Source organism: Protopterus annectens, chromosome 3.part1, assembly GCF_019279795.1.
Source record: "Protopterus annectens isolate FY-2018-M chromosome 3.part1, PAN1.0, whole genome shotgun sequence".
Classification (NCBI taxonomy): domain Eukaryota; kingdom Metazoa; phylum Chordata; order Ceratodontiformes; family Protopteridae; genus Protopterus; species Protopterus annectens.
Window position 1 is genome coordinate 484,704,957 of NC_056732.1, and position 20,000 is coordinate 484,724,956.

At 36.1% G+C, this 20,000-nt stretch overlaps 1 protein-coding gene across 1 annotated transcript in view; it reads right to left on the bottom strand.

Moving 5' to 3' along the window:
• CCN3 (cellular communication network factor 3) overlaps positions 1-20,000 on the bottom strand; it is a 368,026-nt gene that overhangs the window by 234,716 nt on the left and 113,310 nt on the right. Inside the window, exon 2 of the mRNA XM_044066923.1 lies at positions 2,938-3,154. Coding sequence (XP_043922858.1) covers positions 2,938-3,154 — 217 coding nt within the window. The remainder of the gene's footprint in view (positions 1-2,937; positions 3,155-20,000) is intronic.

The following is a 20,000-nucleotide window of genomic DNA, read 5'->3' on the forward strand; positions in this document are numbered from 1 at the left end:
CTAATGATTGGTAGTTGATTTTTAAGTGCCGGGTTACCAGCCCTGACGCACAACCTTCAACAAAGGTACGCCCATTCATGCATATCTCCACGCAGAAGACGCTCTAGCTGAGAATCGAACCAGACAGCGTCTTACAGTGAGGCGGCAATGCTACCGCAGCACCACCACCGCGGGTTGCAAACAATACTTAACTAATCTCACTATATTTTCCTGATTGATCTAAAGAATTACTGTTTCCTACTTACTTAATAAGATGAGGCAAGATGAAATGGGTGAGTAAGCCTTCTTTGTCAGGTTTCAAAAACAGACTGCCCTGAGACCTCTGTCTCATCTAATCTTTAAAACATTATTTCAGTGCTGGATTACAGAATGACATCACATACATCTGGTCATCTGACTTTAGGTTCCCACACTACCCGTTTTACTAGAAAATGAGCCAGAATATTGCACATAAGTGTTACACTATTCACATATAGAGCTTTTTTAAGATGTGTTATAGCATATGGAGGCTACAAAACCATTTCAAAAACATCCACCCTTCCAGAGTAGCAATTAGTTCACCCCTAAGGACAATACAGTAGGATTCTTAGTCCTGGTTTTCACAGACATTTGTCTCTGGCTGCAATCAGAATTACAAATACAATATTTATGGGCTAAACCAGGTAATTTAATTCAGACTATTTTTCAAAGTTAGTTGGACTGAGATTAACCTTTTTTCTCCCAGTATCCCCTGTTACAATATATTCATTTCAACAGTTACAATACAGTCTGACATACAGGTGTATTTCTTTCCTGTTCAGCAGGACCCACTGTTGGTACATTTTTAACACAAGCAGCTTTACAAATACATTTTCAGCACAAGCAGCTGCACAAATCAGCTTGATATACAAATGACATATACTTCTTTAAAAAACTCCAGCTAATTATGCTGGCATATGTTACACATCCACTGCCCTACTTCTCCTGGCATAGCTGGGAGTACCTCACATCATCACGATTACCAAATTCATTTTTGATAGTTTGGTTCTGTTTTGCAATACACTGAATTTCATTACCACTGTGAGTTGTATATATATGTAATTTTAAAAGAAAACCTTATCCTGCGAGGACATAAACTACAAACCACTTTATTACTTTCCACAGTCTTTACATCTCTGTGCATTGCCCTTTATAGCTTTAGCAACTTGTTTATGCTATTTTCTGGGACTGTACCAGAAAAAAATACAACGTTAGTGGAAAGAGCATAGACCCAGTCATAGGTAGTTAATAGTCATGCAGCCCAAGAGACCATTGAAGAGCATAGCCATATTTCCCAGTTTCCCTAAAAACAAAAGACTTTGTACTTACTTAGATAAGGCGTAAACAGCACCAGTCACAAAAAAATGCAAACTATGTATGCGCCACTGTTCCAGTCTCTATCACTGAATGTAATCTGTGGAAGTGCTCTTTGATTAATGCCTTCATTGTAATTTACATGGCTTTTTATATGGAAAATAGAAAAGTATATTACTTGTTACTTATATGTATAACATAGATCTGACGAAGCTCTGTCAAGTGTGAAAGCACTCATCTTTTGTTTTTAGTTAATAAACCGTGATTTAAACAAGTAATATCAACCTTAATCCTGTTTTCTTGTTTTTTTAATACGAATGCAAAGTGATCTTTAACACATATTGATTAGAATTTATGACAACAGTCTATTTTAGCAATTTGTATGCCAATATCATTCCTGTACAACTAGTTTTCCCTTTTTTCTTTTATTTATATATGTATATATATATATGTACTTATCTATCTATATCTACTCTTGTATACATATCTATATATATATATATATATATATATATATATATATATATACAGAGAGAGAGAGAGAAAATGAATCGTCAGAGCTTCACAACAGCATATACCCTTCAGTAACTTATATATTCTTTAATCAATTATATGCTTCACCATCATCAAAAGTGTATGTGTCTGTGTGTGTGTGTGTGTGTGTGTGTGTGTGTGTGTGTGTGTGTGTGTGTGTGTGTTTGTGTGTGTGTGTTTGTGTGCTTGTATGCACACTGCTTTACTTCAGACTTGTCTGCACAGTCACTTGAATGCAATGAGGAAAAACTAGAAAAGAAAAGCCTATGTAATCGTATTATAAGGGGCATGAAGTTTATCTTTTAATTAATACCATAATATAATATAAATTACAATATACCAGAGCAGAAGTGTGGATAAAATACATTTTACTCACAGTGGCTCAAACAATGCCCTCCACTGCAGGTAAACTATATTTTACCTACACCCAGCTGTAGTATAATACTATATAAAGATGTATCCCTTCCCAAATGTTTTCTGGGATCTTCTTTAATTACTGTCTACCAAAGAACACTCAAAGCCTGATGATTTATGTGGTGTATAACTGTATGTAATGTGCTTGTTCATTTATAGTTTTAGTACGGGCATGTACCTAGTCTCACAGGTATGCAAATAAGTATGGACTTATCTGGTAGGACATTTCACTTTTGGTTAATTCATTTTACTAAAAGTACTCAATTATAGTACAAAATTACCCTGTGTTGCACACACACACACAAAAAAAAAAAACAACAATAAAAAAGATGTATAGATTATTAGCACATTAACAATGTACCATAAATATCAGATGCATGGGGAAAATCACAGCAGAAATGTACAGCTTGGAAACTGAAAATATGGTTTAGCATAATTTTATGTGACATTGCAGCAGTTTTAATAGTTATTGACATTAGAATACATGCATTCAATAAAAAAATGTACAGACTTGAACTGATCATAGTGGGAGCTTTACTGAAGAGGAGACTGATACTATAAGAAATCAGCAATGGCATGGAATTACAGAATGTTTTGTAGAGAAGCTGGCTTTTGACATGTGATTATTAATTAAATTACAGTTATCTGCAAACTTACCCACACAGGTGCCCCACATGATCCCAGGGTTCATAGTGTATTTGCAGTGCAGACCTTTTGTTTCATCACAGGGCTCCTTCTCAGAACATACTTCTCCCAGCTGTTTGGCACAGTCTCTGCAACATCCACACCCATCCAGTACCAGGGGAACCCCAAGGGGACACTGTGGTGGCTCCTTTGGGCATTTGCACAGGGTTTGGCATTGCTGATTATTCACCTGGGAAGAAGTAAGCAAAAATACTTTGTATTTTAAAAGCAATTAGGTACTACATGCAATGATTCAACATCAAAACTGAAAAGAAATATACTATTTTAATTAAAAATGACTCCACAAAAAACATATTTATACTAACAACATTTTTTAATTAATTTGGTGCCTCAAATAGTGGAGAACTTGCTGCAGCCTGAAAGGAACCAAAGTCTTATATTCAGGGTCCTCTTGGCTTGACTACAGAATCAAAACCAACAAGAGATCCTGTTAGATGCATATCTGCTAATCTTTCATAGTGGCAGTTTAAAACTGGTATTAGTGTCCTCCCTCTGTGTCTAGAGAGTAGAATGATACCAGGATGTCCATTAGAAAGGGTCTCTTTGTACCTTTGCTGGAAATCAAATATTAATCAAGAAAGTAAAATTGTGATGGGGATGATAATAGTTTCTCTAATTTATAAAAATGAGGGAAAATGCATCTTCTCAGAAAGACTGATATGGTTCAGAAATGCAGAAGGAAAGCAAAATAAAACCACAGAGGAAAGGAGCTGGGAATACTGTACAAGAACAGATGGTGCTGTTAAAAAGGAATAATTAGTAGATGATATAAAATATTGCATAATAACTATAAGAATAAATCAGTGGTGGTTAAAAATGACTGGGAAGAGAGGCTGGGTAAGCAATTCAGAAAGAAACATTGGGGGATATATGCATGTCTCCCAAAATGCAGAAAAGTCTAGAAGACTTATGATCTTTGCTTGGAAGCGTTTACATAAATATTTTTATACTTCTAGTAGATATCAAAATCATTCTTCCTCAGGATAACAGCAAATGTTGAAGGTGTGATGATGAAGAAAGAGATAATTGGGAAGATATTTTTGGAAGTGTAAAAAATTGGCAGACTTTACACATTTCCTAGAGACTACTCTATCAGAAATACTGGGTGAGCAAATTGGTATAACTAAGGAAATTATTTTTTGAGCTATGATACAGAATCACAATTGTCTAGACATAGTAAGGCCTTGCTGAGTTTAATTATGGTGGCTGCCAAAAAAAGCAATTACTAGAAAATGGAAATCAAAGTCAAAACTTAGTGAATATAGTAACAGTGATAAAATAACTGCAAATGGGATCTTTAAAAAAGTGTAGGAGCAAATTGCATTGAAAAAATGGGAACTGTGGTTACAGTACATGCAGAATAATGTTTTTGAGGAAGAATGAGATTTAAAAAAGGCAAGATGTGAATGAGCTATGTAATGTTTGACTGACAATGACTGAATAGATTATATGTCAGCATATGGTTTGTTTTCATTTATATAAATGTATGATTGCTTATGTCATAAGTGATAATTTAATAAAGATGTTTCTTATTATAAAAAAATGCACTCAAGTGCATGAAGCATTCTTAATTTCAAGAGAGTGATTATTTTTCTCTTGGTCCTTTTTGTCCCTATGCCTGCTGACCATCAAATGTTCCCCTACTGAACTTGAGCCTGTTCAATCCCTTCTAGTGTGGGAGGTTCCCACCAGATGGACAAGGACAAGAGCCATCTGAGTGAAGCAGTCATGATGGTGCTGTGTTCCCTTGCATTCCAGTAATGAGGGAATTTTTCTAATGGCCCAAACCCAACCCTTGAATAGGGAAAGAGTTACTCATGCCACTGCAGATGCTTATACTGACCAACTATGTGAGTGCACACTCCCATACACTTGTTATGAAGGTAAACACTAGGTGGTAACTTGATGTACTGAAAGTCCACCCCAAGCATTCACAATTATATCTCTGCCCCTCCTCTGAGGAGTTGTGACAGTGTACATACTTCTCCACTCTGTCTCATCACCAATATTTATTTTGTTTATATCTATTTAATATGTTTGTGAGTAGGCTGTTCAACTGACCCTTTTATGCCATGATAAAGTCTTTGAAAACAAGTATATACTCAAAACTGTACAGTTTTCAGGGGCATAAACAACACATTTCAGAAACCTTGGAAGAAAATGCAACTGTTACACTGACAGGTATACAAATTTTTGAGACATTAGATGAGTATGAAATGTGTTATAGTAGCAGGGAAATAATGAAACAATACTTACATTTTAAGCAAAAATGGAAAAAATTGTTATATAACATAGAAGAAAGGATATTTACAATAGTTCCAAAATTTCATGACACTGTACTACAGCAACAATGTACAGATATTTACAGCTAAATAATTATCCTGTTTGGAAACTTAGCTGGTAAAGTCTTTTTATCTAAAACTGTTTATTGGAGTGGAGTCTTAACTTGTGTAGCTCATCTTAAATTATCCCTGAATCGAGTACTTTAATTCTTAATATAAGTTCCTTTAGTCTTGTTTTAAAGTTGTAAGTATTTGCTCATTTTTGATACCATTCTACAGAGTAGGTTTGAATTTTGAAAAAGGCTTCTTTGGGTAAGGTTAAACCAAACTAAGGCATAGTCAGTATTATATCATCATTGCAACTGTTTCTGGTGAGTAACTACTGATTCTCTATCCTGATTTCAACAGCAGATAATAGTGCAGTTTTATAATGCTGAAAGCATTACATTTAGTAAGAAAGATACCTGTTGGCAATAGCTACCCACTTGGCTTTTTTTGAAGATCACATTGAAACTTCTGGCATTTACTAAAATGACAAAACAACACATTTTATTTACTACAGTTTGGAACAGCTGACTGCTTGTGGCAGAATATAATATAATAATGGCAGATCAGTTTCCAGTTTAGGAATTAAGGCATTGTTTGCTATTGCTAGCCTTCTATGCAGGTGACAGCATGTTTATTTATTTATTTATTTACAATTTGTTCACTGGGTAAGTGGGCTGGTCTTTTGATTGTTTTCAGCCATGAACCAAATTCAAAGAGCAGAAAATACATCATGGTCTTTCAATCAAAAGTGTTATATACAAAAATGAGTATATAAAATACATAAGTACATAAGTACATAAAATTCAGAACATACTAAGTTTGAATGCAGACAGAGTAACATTAAAAGATCCAGTCAGAGTACATCGAAAAAGCATACAGAACACAAGTAAGGATGTGCATAAAACGCAGTGACGTCATATATATAATACATAAATGCCTATAAACAAGTGAAATATCTGCATACAAGATACCACATTAAAAGTCTCAGAAAAGTTTATTAAATATTTTCTAGTATTCATGATATCAGATACTAACCATTTTCATGGTAGCAGTTGCAGGAAGATTAAGAAAAGATAGGCTCTTTAAGTGCATCTGTGAAACTTTTAATGTTTTTTAGATTTTTGATGTCTGTAGGCAGGTGGTTCCAAGTGGCAGCTCCTAGTTTACAGCAGTTTCAAATGGGGGGTGTAATAGAGTGAAACTCTTGTGCTTTGTACTTCAGAGTACATAAGGGTTGTCTTGTAAAGGTAGTTTCACTCTTAAAGGGGGGCAGTGACTGTGTTTTAACACCTTGCAAATTCGAGTGCTTAGAAGAAAAGTGGCCCCATGAGGCACGAAAAGCCAACTGGAATTTTTTAGCAAATTCCTGTGGTGTATCTGAGGGTCTGCTAATCAAATGAATCTTCTGATTTTATTCTCAGCGGTCTGTATTCTGTGAGTATTGTGTGCTTAATGCAAGATGAGAAAAGGAAGGCCATTTTCAGGTTTGGATATTACAATATTTTTAGCTATGACCCTGCAAGCAGTAGGTGAAAGGAGACGACTGATCTTGTACCATAGTTTTAACTGAGTAAGACCTTTATTAGTTATACAATCTGTGTGCATGAGTGATTAACGAAAGGGTAGGGTTGGGGATTAGACCCAGGTACTTCTGTTTAGTGACATTAGGTATTAGGTTCCCATTAAGATCTGTTAAAACAATGGGAGGAATAGTGAGAAGTACCAGGTACCTGGTCTGTTATCCATTAACAATGAGATGGGAAGTACAGCTCCATGATCTGCTTCTGTACCTGACCTGTTATCCATTAACAATGAGATGGGAAGTACAGCTCCATGATCTGCTTCTGTACCTGACCTGTTATCCATTAACAATGAGATGGGAAGTACAGCTCCATGATCTGCTTCTGTACCTGGTCTGTTATCCATTAACAATGAGATGGGAAGTACAGCTCCATGATCTGCTTCTGTACCTGATCTGTTATCCATTAACAATGAGATGGGAAGTACAGCTCCATGATCTGCTTCTGTACCTGACTGTTATCCATTAACAATGAGATGGGCAGCAGCTCCATGATCTGCTTCCAGCTCCATGATCTGCTTCTGTACCTGGTCTGTTATCCATTAACAAAGAGATGGGAAGTACAGCTCCATGATCTGCTTCTGTACCTGACCTGTTATCCATTAACAATGAGATGGGAAGTACAGCTCCATGATCTGCTTCTGTACCTGGTCTGTTATCCATTAACAATGAGATGGGAAGTACAGCTCCATGATCTGCTTCTGTACCTGACCTGTTATCCATTAACAATGAGATGGGAAGTACAGCTCCATGATCTGCTTCTGTACCTGACCTGTTATCCATTAACAATGAGATGGGAAGTACAGCTCCATGATCTGCTTCTGTACCTGACCTGTTATCCATTAACAATGAGATGGGAAGTACAGCTCCATGATCTGCTTCTGCACTTGACCTGTTATCCATTAACAATGAGATGGGAAGTACAGCTCCATGATCTGCTTCTGTACCTGGTCTGTTATCCATTAACAATGAGATGGGAAGTACAGCTCCATGATCGGTTTCTGTACCTGGCCTGTTATCCATTAACAATGAGAAATGTTGATGTATGTAGCAAGATGGGCAAGCCATGTCTCTATAATGGTCAGCACACTTTTTTTCTAGAAGTATTCAAGGTTCTAGGACTGTCCATATATTGTTAATGTTGTTAATGTTAAGCAGTCTGCCTTTTAGATATTTACTCTGAGATGTTGCAACAGGGAATGATACAGGAGGAAAACTGAGGAGTTCAGGATTTAGGTGTATGTTTCCTTATAGGCTTAACCAGAGAAAGATAAAGTATAGTTGGGTTAGTAATTTTCTAGGCTGGTTACATGAGACTAAGTAGTACTGAAGTTATACAATTTTAATTCAAAACTGGTTAGGGAATAAGTAGGCTTAGGGTTTGATGGGAATTAAATGGGAGAATTTAGAAACAAACTCTAGCGGTTAATTGAAAAATACACTTTATAACCTCATTAAACCTGTGCTAAAACTCGAACACTTCAGAATGAGGATAGTTAAAAATATCAGTGACAAAATGAAAATTAGCATTAAAATCAGTAAATCAAACCATGAACAGAGATTGCCTTCTGAAGTGAAGGATAAATTCAAGTCCTTCTTTAGTTACATTAGAAAACTAAGAAATGACACTCAACATTACTCTGAACTTTTCTTAAATGGAACCCCCAAGTCTGACTCCAATGACATGACATATATTCTAGCAAGTATGTTCTCTGCTAACTTCACTCCAAAACCCCTATTCCAATACCACTCATCTCAGAAACCTTTATGCCCTCCTCCCACTATCACTAAGGAACATATTCTTAATTTGCTATTTAAAACCAAAAACACTTCCTCCATGAGCCCATGAGACCATATCTGGGTGCTTATTAAACAGCATTACACATGATCTTGCTGAACCACTCCTTAAACTATTTCATCTAAGGCTGACCACAAATTTTGTTCCTGAATCCTGGTGTACTGCTGTGATGATGTCCATCCACAAGGGTGGCCCTACCACAATCCCACAGAGCTAAAGATCAAGCAGCCTTAAACGTCTGATGTGTAAGGCCAGGCAATGTATTATAACTGATCTCATTAATAATGATATCAAGAATCTTATTAGACTTAACCCCCAACAATCTTGCTTAATCAAAGGAAGATCATGCTTGCTGAACTTTGTTATTTTTTTTTAAGAGGGCCATGCAAGTTATAGATAGTGGTCTTTTCTTTTCTTACATTATATCTCAATCTGGCCAAAGGATTAAATACCACCCCCTTGCAAGGAAAGTATCATTCTTAAACATAAATCCTTATGTGGTGAGATGGATAGTCATCTGACTAAAAGACAGATCCCACTTAGTTCATGTGGCAGGTACCTCTTTAAATCATGCTACTGTGACTAACAGTGTCCTAGAGGGATCCATGCTAGGTCCTCTCCTGTTTGATATATCCTTCTCTGAACTAAAAATGCATAACTTAGACATCTGGTTAACCTAATTTGCAGATGACTGTAAACTGGGTGGAACTGCCGACCCCCCTCAAATATCTGCACCCATTAGAAAGAGTATACCTAGTTAGTATGTGTTATATGGATAATGGATTTATACTGTGTTCTAAAAAGTTTAATATTGTCTCTTTCAGAAAACGGCAATTACCCACATTATACAGTAAAGATAAAACACCCTTATTAAACAAAATGGAAGCCAAGGACCCAGGCACTTGTTTTGATAGTTTCTTCTCCATTGATCATTATCTGGCAGGTGTATTTATGAAATCCTTCTACATAGTACTACTAAAAGCTTAAGGTATTTTGTCTAGATCCAGAGATGTTATTATTCCGCTATACTCAGCACTGATCAGACTTATTAAAGAGTACAATGCTTTCTTTGGCATATACATCACTCAGCATTATCAACAAACTCAAAACACCCCAAAGGTTCCAAACTAAAAGGATTTCTGGTCTTAAGAACCTTGGTCAACAAGAAAGACTGGAAGACCTTTCCCTGTACACTGTATCTTATAGACTTAGAGGTGATCTGTGCCCTGTTTACAAAGCCGTTAAAGAACCAGTGTTCCTTGACCTTCTATATCTCAATAAGTCATACAACTCAGCTAATGTGAGAACAAGAAAACTGAGCCTTCATCAACAAATAAACAGAACATGAAGATGGAGGGATGATTATATCATCCTGCTCCATTCCTTTCACTGGAATAACCCCCCTTTGCAGGTTAAGTAATGTGATTTAGAATATTCCTTCATACGTAACCTGAATGACTGGATAGGTGCTGATAAATTTAACCTGAAGTAATTAGCCTCTTCCTCCTTGAGAAAGGAGGAACAGCCTGAGGGTGGTATTGGCAAAGCATATATGGCTGTTAGACTAAAATAACCTTGAAATTCCTATTAATCTTATTATTGCAGAAGAAAGGGGGGCTGCATTAGAAAATTATATAATAGCTGAGCTTGTTTCCTATGAAATTAAGGGAACTGGTAATCTGTCAAATATAAAGGACTGCTAGAAGTAATGAGGTGCAAATTATAATACGGAAGAAAATAGATGCTGGTGCCATTTTGTGATGTGCTTGCCTCACTGGAAATAAAGTTTTAAAGGTAGCATTGCAACTTGTATATGACAATTTAAGGTGAGGGGACTGAAAGGCAGTAATACAAAGTTACAAGGTAATGAAATGAAGGCACAAAACTGGCAGTGCAGAATGTGATAAATATTAGAAAACACTTGCTGTCATTTACTGCCTGGTAGTGTAGATGGAGTGTGGGTAGAAGTAGGTACTGCCACCCGCTGCTAAGTAGGCTCAAGGAAGGTAGATAGGAGAGGGTAGATAAGGATCAGCTGCCACCATGTGCTTGGTAGAGTAGAAGAAGAGGTAGAAACAGAGCTGGAAATATAGCAGAAACAGGTTGCTGCCACATACTTGGTGAGTGTGAAAAAGAAAAAGATTTGTTTGGGTAATAATGTGGAGAGAGAAGATGTGAAACTGAACAGAACTGTGTTGTCATGATACTATATGCTTACTGTTGAAAAGAGAAATACTTTGCAGAGAGGAAGAAGTACATATTGAATTAATTAACAAAATAAATTATAAAGCAGCACTTTCTGTCACCAAGTCCTTAAGAGGTAAAGAAAAAGCAGCTGCACGAACGTACTGCCACGGACTGCTTGATGAGGGAGGAGAGTGGTATGGGTGAAAATATGGAGACAGAAATAATGTTAGCAGATGTCTGTAGTCCTTAGGGGGTAAGTGCTAAAACAAAAGATTCTTTACATGAGAACTGGTAGATATTAAGATAACGAATGTAATAATTTGCTGACAACTGGTGACAGAGTGGTACACTGTGGAGATGTAGTAACAGACATTAAGCAAACAGATGGATGTTGCTTTAAATTTAAATCCTTTTGTTTGGAAACCTTTTCAAGAATGTAACTGCAAACAAAATTCTGGATCAGCAGTAAAAAGTATATCCAGCTTCTCCAAAGACTTTCATATTAATGAAACCTTTTCATCTGTAGCAAAACAGTTTTTATTAAAAATTCCATAGTTTGAATAGACCGATGCAGATTGCTTCTGTCCAAACTGCATCTAAGCATGTTATACCATCACTAAAGTATTTCTAAGATATATTATTAACATCTTACTTGCACTGGAATCTTTCCTGAACTGTGGGAAATGGTAAATGTTAAGCTCTTACCAAAGCCTGAACCTAAATCTATGGAAGACTCTTACAGACCAACATTACTTCTTACATTACAAACTAAAAGTCTTAAAAGGCTGTGGCCATGCAACCAAAGGTCCATACTGAGTCTTAAAGATTGTTAAATGACCAGTAGAAAGGTTTTACAGATAAACACAACACTACAGCTACATCAATATATTTTTAAGGAATGGAAGTAGACAAATTGACAGATGCTGTGTTTTTGGACCTATCTAAAGCATCTGACTTTTTTAACTATGATAGACTATTAACTGAGCTTTTTTAACTTTAAGGTCTGTGTACTACAACACTAAGCTTGTGCTCTAACTATTTAAACAAGCACTCTTCTCAGATAACAAAGGGCTGATGTCAAGCTCAGCTACAACTGGTAATGTCTGGGGTACCAAAAGTTCTATTTTGGTCCCCCTGCTCCTTACCCTTTTCATTAATTCCCCAAGTAATGAGTTCCATTTATTAATATGTTTCTATATGCTGACAATATGGGTGTTTAGGCTTGAAAGTAAATCACTATTAGAAGAAAAAAGGAGGGGAGGCCACAATAATGACATTACAAGGCTATGCTTAGGATTAAAGCATGAAGAACTGCAAGCAGTCTAGGGAGAACTAAGATCATGTTATTTGACACACACAAATTGCTCAACATGGTTAGTAACTAACTGCTGGAGAATCACTAGAGCAAATGGGAGTTTTCTTGAATCCATTCAAATGTACAAGTAGTTGTAGAGGCTGGAGGTCAGGAACATCAAACATTACTTATCACATACAAAATTCTATATGTAAGACATAAATGTACTATCCATCTGACACAAACATGTAAGCCTACTTAACACAGAGGCAAGGAAAAGTTAATACTTTGAAAACGTGGCTTAATTCTAGCTCTGCATTATGTAATACCTGTCATATACACATCTTGCAACAAGCAAAGACTGCCGATTCTTCAAAACAAAATGTGCTGGCTCATGACAGAAGCACAAAAGAGACAACATCATTGTCTCACTGTTAACGCAGGCTGGCTTCACATAACCTCAGAGTCAGATTTACTACTGGTATACCAGTTTACAATTTATTTAGCCTGGATTACTGCAGCTCAGTCTATAAACATCTGAAAATTGTGTCTAACACAATAATACTAGTGTCAAGTGTACACAGTAATTCTACTCCATTCATTGACTTGAACATCCATGCTTGTTTCCATCCTAAGCCAAAAGGTACATACATTTATGCTCTGTTTGGGAATTGTCTGGCACAGGCTCATTTTATAGACTCGTCAAAACAGCACTAGAGGAAGACATACAACTCTGCTGTTACTTAGAAAACACAGACTCCAGTACATGCAAACACAAGTGGAGCCAGGAGTCATTGGAAATGGTAACTTAATCCACTTTGATCTAAAATGGCATTTTGCAATCTTTCCTTCTTATGCCAGTATTTCCACCAGAAAAAGATAAGCTACAGCTGTGGCCTCCATTTGTTCATGTGTCAAAGTATTATACACAACCCTGGCTAATGTAGAGCAGCATACCTTTTAGATGTCCCCCAACCATGCTCTTAAGCGTCTTGCAGTACATACATTTCTTTCAGAATTTCACAGGCAATCTACCAGTTGTTACACTTACTAGAAATATCTGCATCAAACTTCTTCTGATCAATACTCTTTGATTCTATCCATTATTACTTCAATTTTTGCTGCAGTTTTAATAGCATGGTTGTATTCAATATGCTGTATTTATTTAGAAACTGAAATATCACATTTTAGATGTAACTTGTGATATAAATATGTGTGCATATGTGTGTGTGTGTGTGTGTGTGTGTGTGTGTGTGTGTGTGTGTGTTTGTGTGCGTTTTATCTAAAACCAATGTACAGAAACATTGATGCACATTTCATCGATTTTTGAACACTCAAGCTCAGGTCTACTGAAAAAAATGAGACTACAATGATCGCAGAAAGAGAACAAACAGTCTTTTTTGTGATTGCTAAACTAGAGAAATAACAATACCTTCAGACATAATGTGAATAGTGCTACTGTTTGGGAAGTGTTTTGTTGCTAACGTAATGAGATGAGCCGAGATTAGGGGGCAGCAGCAGGCCTAGAGCTAGCATCGTGTAAGGACAGAAGAGAGGCAGCTTCACATAAGACAAATAATGGCACACAACTGTTCTGCTGCAGTTTCACACTTTGTCTCTTGTAGGATTTGCTGACAGTTCATGACCGCATTCATCATCCTAACAAACAAAATCCCACTTACTGGGCATCCTTGTTTAACTCCTTTATTAACTTGTATGCGTTCACCCTCCCATCTATCAATCATTGCTTTATTCCCTGTATTTTTACATACTGACTCCAAATCATTTTTGCTCTTTCACATACTCCATACTCCTTCAATATGCTCCACATACCTCTATATTCTTTGTTGTTGAATACCTTTGAAACATCACAAACCACATCCTCACCACCCTCCCTTTCTCTCATAATATTATTGCTTCTTTCATCACAGTCACTATACCTTTTACATCTTCTCCCCTTTCCCCATACGTTCCCTACTAACATCATCTTTTCTTCTACTTTTTATGTTCCATAATGTCAATGGTCACCAGTTTTTTACATCTTCCCTTTCCCTTTTTAATATATGAACATTTTGACCCCTACATGCATTACATTATTTTACTGACCCTCAAATCTTTGTCTATCCATTTTTCTTCTATACCCATCTCCTTATAAAACACATTACTTAACTCATCTGATCCTAGAATGGGTCTCTATTATAATACTGAAGAGGTATTTAAGCGAACACCTTTTCGACAACACATAAAGATGGATCACACTAAAGTGTGAACAATAAAAACAGCAAATTTTTTCCCTGGGAAAGAATTTGTTTGCTCAAAAACACAAACACACACACACACACACACACACACACACACACACACACACACACACACACACACTTACAAACATAACTATGTGGGGGGCTTCACCCCCCCACACATCCCCCTAACTAAATATACCAACTCTGAGATCGCACTACAGTGGAGAAAAGGGCAACATTGTGTAGTTGGCCAACTGCACCTTTGCCCTGTAAAGTATTCATCGAATCGCTTAAATGACCTTTGATGAATATGTGTCACTCATTTGGTGTTCGATATTACAACATTTCGACATTGTAATATAGACCCCCCTAGAATACTTTGTTCATCTGTTTCTTTCAATACACATTCTAGGTCTTGTTTATCTATCTTTCTAAGCACTGTTTCTCTTCTTTCTTCAGCTGCTCTAAATTTCACATTCTCCCCTTTATTTCCCTTTTGCATGTATGTGCTTTACATAATGTACTACTATTTTTATTATGTCTTCTCACCTGCAACACACTGTGCCACTATAATCTTCAAACTAGTCATCTTATATCTCTATTTTTTTCACGTTTCTCTTTCCTTCTCACAAATTTCATATTCATCTATTCCCAAAGTATCTTCATATTCCTGTAGATTCCAGTTTTTCTCATTTCCTTATGCCAGATCCCACCTTTATGTACATTGCTTTCATATTTTTCTTCATATATTATCTACCAATTTGGCCCTCTATTATAGAAAGATGTTATGGTATATCGTTCATACCACATCCCCCTCTTTCTCATCTGATTAGATCTATTTTAATCATTTCACCTGTTAGTCTTTTTGGTGCTTTACTTTCTTTCATAAGCTCATCATCTACTTCTTACCCATATTTCCTGGGACCCTATGTTGACAATGAACTGTCCCTTGATTACAATAATATCCACTATTGCAAGCAATACATTTGTAATTTCACACCTTATATCTACAGATATACCATCCAGGTCCCGGGCTGCATTCTACTGTACTCTGCTCTTATTAGGCTGATTATTGAATATAGTACCCCTTTTGGTATGTACTTAAAAAAACATTGAGGGTCTAATCATTAAAGAAAACTATCTAGACCATACCTTTGAACCTCTTAGAGCAAGAAATCTGGACAAAGCCATAAATAAAAGTAAGACAAAGGCCCAAAAATAGGGACACTTTTTTAATATTGCTTTTACAAACTTAGAAACTTGATAGACTAATGGGTATTGCATTAGCACAAATTTTCTGATGGATATGAAGTCTGAAACTCAAATGTCTGCCATTATTTATTAACTTCATTATTTAATGATGTGCCAGTAATTTTCCAGAAAATCACAATTTTATGAAAAACGAACCAAAAATCTGAGACAAAAATCTGGACATTCTGCGAACATTTGTACAGTTTAGAGGTACGATGCAGACCATCTCAAAGCTTTGTCCCTCTTTTCAGTATCATACAGGCTACTAAGAGGTGACCTCTACCTTGCATTTAAAGCCTCAACAGACTGTCATGTCAGACCTATTACCTATTCGCAAGTCCAATGTTAGTAGCATAAACAGCTGATAAAGGGATATCAATCTGTTTTGCAACATAAACGAGGCATGTTGGTGTGAGAGATATGTATCACAGAAAATACTGCTTCTATGGAACCATCTTTCATTCCACATGATGCAAAGTACTTTTCTTACTCTAATCAAATGCAGTTTGGATGATTCGATCGGAAATTCACCCCCAAATAAGCACCCATGTCCTTCATGGAAAGGGGCAACAAGTAAATGTCCCAACACACCCTTATTCTGCTTGCCCCAGGGTTATTTATGCACAAAATATAATGGCTAAAAAAATACAATGGCAATGTAAGGTTAAGCTTTTTAAGATTCTCACAGATCAATAACTTAGCAAGTACCTATGAACTTACCTATGATCTCCAAAAGGTTACACTTTCCTGCTTACCCTTACTTCATATAATTCATATGATTGCAACAAGTAATCGATTTCAGTTTTAATATATTCTCTTGCATTTGTACACTGTATCCTTTCCTACATACAATATTTAATAATTTCTCTACATGCTTTAATAGCCTGTGCTATATTTTGTTCTTATTTTCTTTAGGTTGCAGTTAAAATCTTCTATACGTATGGTGTTCATATTCACCATTGCAAACTTCATCATCTCGTCAAACATTTTGCTCTTTCTCCCAGTACCACATAAACATAAATCACAATAATTTGTGTGGCTTATTGTCTATGCTAATGCCACAAATAATTCTTCCCAGAATTCCCACAACACCAAGCACTTTAGTATTTTCATTTTGCTGTACATAAACATGAATCCTTTCTATAGTGCCTCACTATTTCTCTCTCTCATTATTCCTTCTTTTCAGTCTCTAAAATCCATATGGCTTTGAAACATATAACATCGCACATTTCTTTACACTACTGATTAACTATTAATTGCCTTACTTCATTGATAATGTTAACTGTTAGGGGGAATTCATAACAGAACTGTCAAGTTGGATTCCTTCAAACAGAATTATGTCCAACAATATGCTGCTAGTGTCATTGTGCAAGTTAGTACAGAACATATAACTGTTCTTAAGCAGAAGTGTCGGGATGGACTTCCTGAAGGAGAATTGCTCAGACATTACTACCTCTATATTGATTAAAATAGGAAAATATAAATATGCTTTGTTGATTATCAGGCGGCCATGTGAATAGAGGCATTATCAGAGGTCTGTGAGTAGAGACATTGTCAGAAGAGAGACATTGGTAGAGACATAAGAGTAGAGAATTGCTAGGTGTATGATATTATAACCATGCTCTATGATACTATGACCACATTATGTTGAATAGGGTTTTGTTAGGCATACAAAAATAAAGAAGCATGGCAACTTCTATTTATTGAATATATTGTCTGGTAGAACTAGCACTGCAGGCAGTGTTAGGTGCATATTTAACTCCACTCAGGAAACAAGTAGTCAGAGATGAAAAGCCTTCCAGAACAGTAAGAGGATGTCAGCTCTCATTTAGATGGGAAAGAATATTTATTGTGTGATGTAACAGTCAGCTAACTGAGAAGTGACTCTTGTAAGATGGAGAACAACACTTCAATAGACATGAAAGGAATGGGTTTATAAATCAGAGATAGAGGGAATGCACCTATCGGATATGTTAGAAGAAAGAGACAAAAAGTGTTAAAAGTATTAAGAGTATATTCCAAAGGAACCACTAAAGCTGGGGGATTACAAACTACTGATTCTTGAACTTTTTGCATATAAAAGTAGCTACAGCCTATTGTTGTTGTATCCTGTTCATGAATAAATCTGCTTGCTGCAACATGACTGTCTCTAGACTTTTTTTCAGATCAGCAAACATCAATAGACTTTGTTTATATTATTGATTTTTCATTTCTATTTTTACAGTATTCTTTACCCTACTTTGTAACTTCTTCTTCAACCTGTTTGGAGTGATGTTAGCGTCATCTTCCCCCAGCTGCATCTCATTTATCACTTTGTTAATTCCCCATACTTCATATTTAGTGTTAATTTCAGAATAAATAAGGACAGTGATTTATGGTTCTCCAAAAAGAAATTCAGTTTATAGTAGATGAAATCTTGGACTTATACCAGCCAAGTTTAATTATAATTTATTTAGCATTTGTTTACTGGGAAAGTCTGACTTGGAATGAAGCCAATTTTCAGGGGAGGCCCAGGGAGAAACACTCTAGATACATGTCTTGTAACATGGGAGGGAACCAGAGCACCCAGAGATGCAGACTCCACCAAGAAGGCACTCTGGATAAGAATCAAACCAGAGAACCTCTTGCTGTGAGGCGACAGTGCTACCACTGCACCACTGCACTATCCTAATCACTGGTTATATCTTTGATTTATTATAGTTTTCTAGTTCATCTATACACATGCAAAATAAAAAAATGATTCCAGGTAGAGGACAGCCAGTAAAGCAAGCTGACAGCATTATAAGTTGTAAATTTAAGAAATACAAATATGGGTTATGGTAAATGAATGCTGTGGAATAAATTGTCAAATTCAATTAAAATCCTGTGTTTTTTCAGTACTCAGACAGTTCAGTTCAGTTTTTATCAGTATTATTCCCCGGGAAATGGAGAATGTGTCTCTGAGCATTAACTATACTCCCCATTTCTTTATCTATCCCATTGTTTTGCACATTTTCTTTATTGTCATGCACAGGTTCATTTTGTAAAGTGAAACTCGAACTACCTTTATTCACTTTAACATTGTCTACAGTAACACATTTATTTCTCCCTTCCTCCATATACTTTACTTATTTCATCAATTACAGCTTCCTCTAGGATTGGATAGTCAAATCAGAAATGAATTTCCATATTGTTTCTGCAAATCATTCTACAGTTCTTATCAGAATGCCTATAGTCCTCTCATTGTGAGCACTTTCTTTTTGCACAGTCCTAAATTAAATGTAATGACCCCTAAAGAAAAGAAAACAACATGATTTTGGCTACTCCAAAACTTCAGCACTTCCTTTATTCCCATTCATCATAACAATACACCAATTTTCGTTCTTTAACTTGAAATGTAGCTGATAGCTCCCAAGCTCTGTTTCAGACTTTATGGTAATCTGTTATTTTTAGTATCTCATAAATAGGTTTATAACTGTCAAAGAAAAAAAAAAAACATTTAGTTTATTTTCTGAAATGCCCATTGTTCTGAATTATTTTTCTTTCTTTTAGGCTGCACATATACTTTTGCAGATACACAGAAACTTTTTATGTCACAATCATTTATGAACTTCTCTGCTAGAGAAAACATCTCGGAAGTTACTTCAGAAAATTACTTTGTGCCAAAACGTATTAAAGCTCTAATGTCTATCACAGTAAGGAGTAATAGTTGTGTCGTACCACATAACCTGTTTATTGGCTTTCCATTTTTAGTTTTTGTCCATACAGCAGTTCACTTTCTTTCCCTGAAATAAAAGACATGTTCCTACAGTCTCCCTCCATTCACATGCAGCTACAGCTGCATACGACCTGCATGCATTCTCAGCTCTCATCACCTCACAGTCATCATGTCCTTCCTGTTTTATGGCGTGTTCTGCTATTACCATCCTTCTTTCTGTTCACTTTTATTCCTTTTCTACCTCCTCATTTATCAAAACAGTCTGTACTGCTTTGGTAAAAAACTTTAAATCCACATGTGAAGCATCTCCCTAGGAAACATCTGCATGCAGCTCCAGTACATTTCCCCACAAATCATGGAACCATCATCCAGTTGTCCCACCTTTCATTAACACCAACAATTAATCAATTTCAGTTTTAATATTTTCTCTTGCATTATTCACGTCTTCTTCTATTACCACCATTGTTTTTACATAGAAACAAGAGGGGAATTTTCCTATTACACTGGCCAGCATTTGCCTAGTAAGTATGAATACCACCTCAGGTCTCCCATGAAAAGTGGCTACTAAACAAGTGGTACTAACTAGGTCAAAAAATAATAAATAAAACGTTATTTCTTGGTTTGCTTTCATAAAGA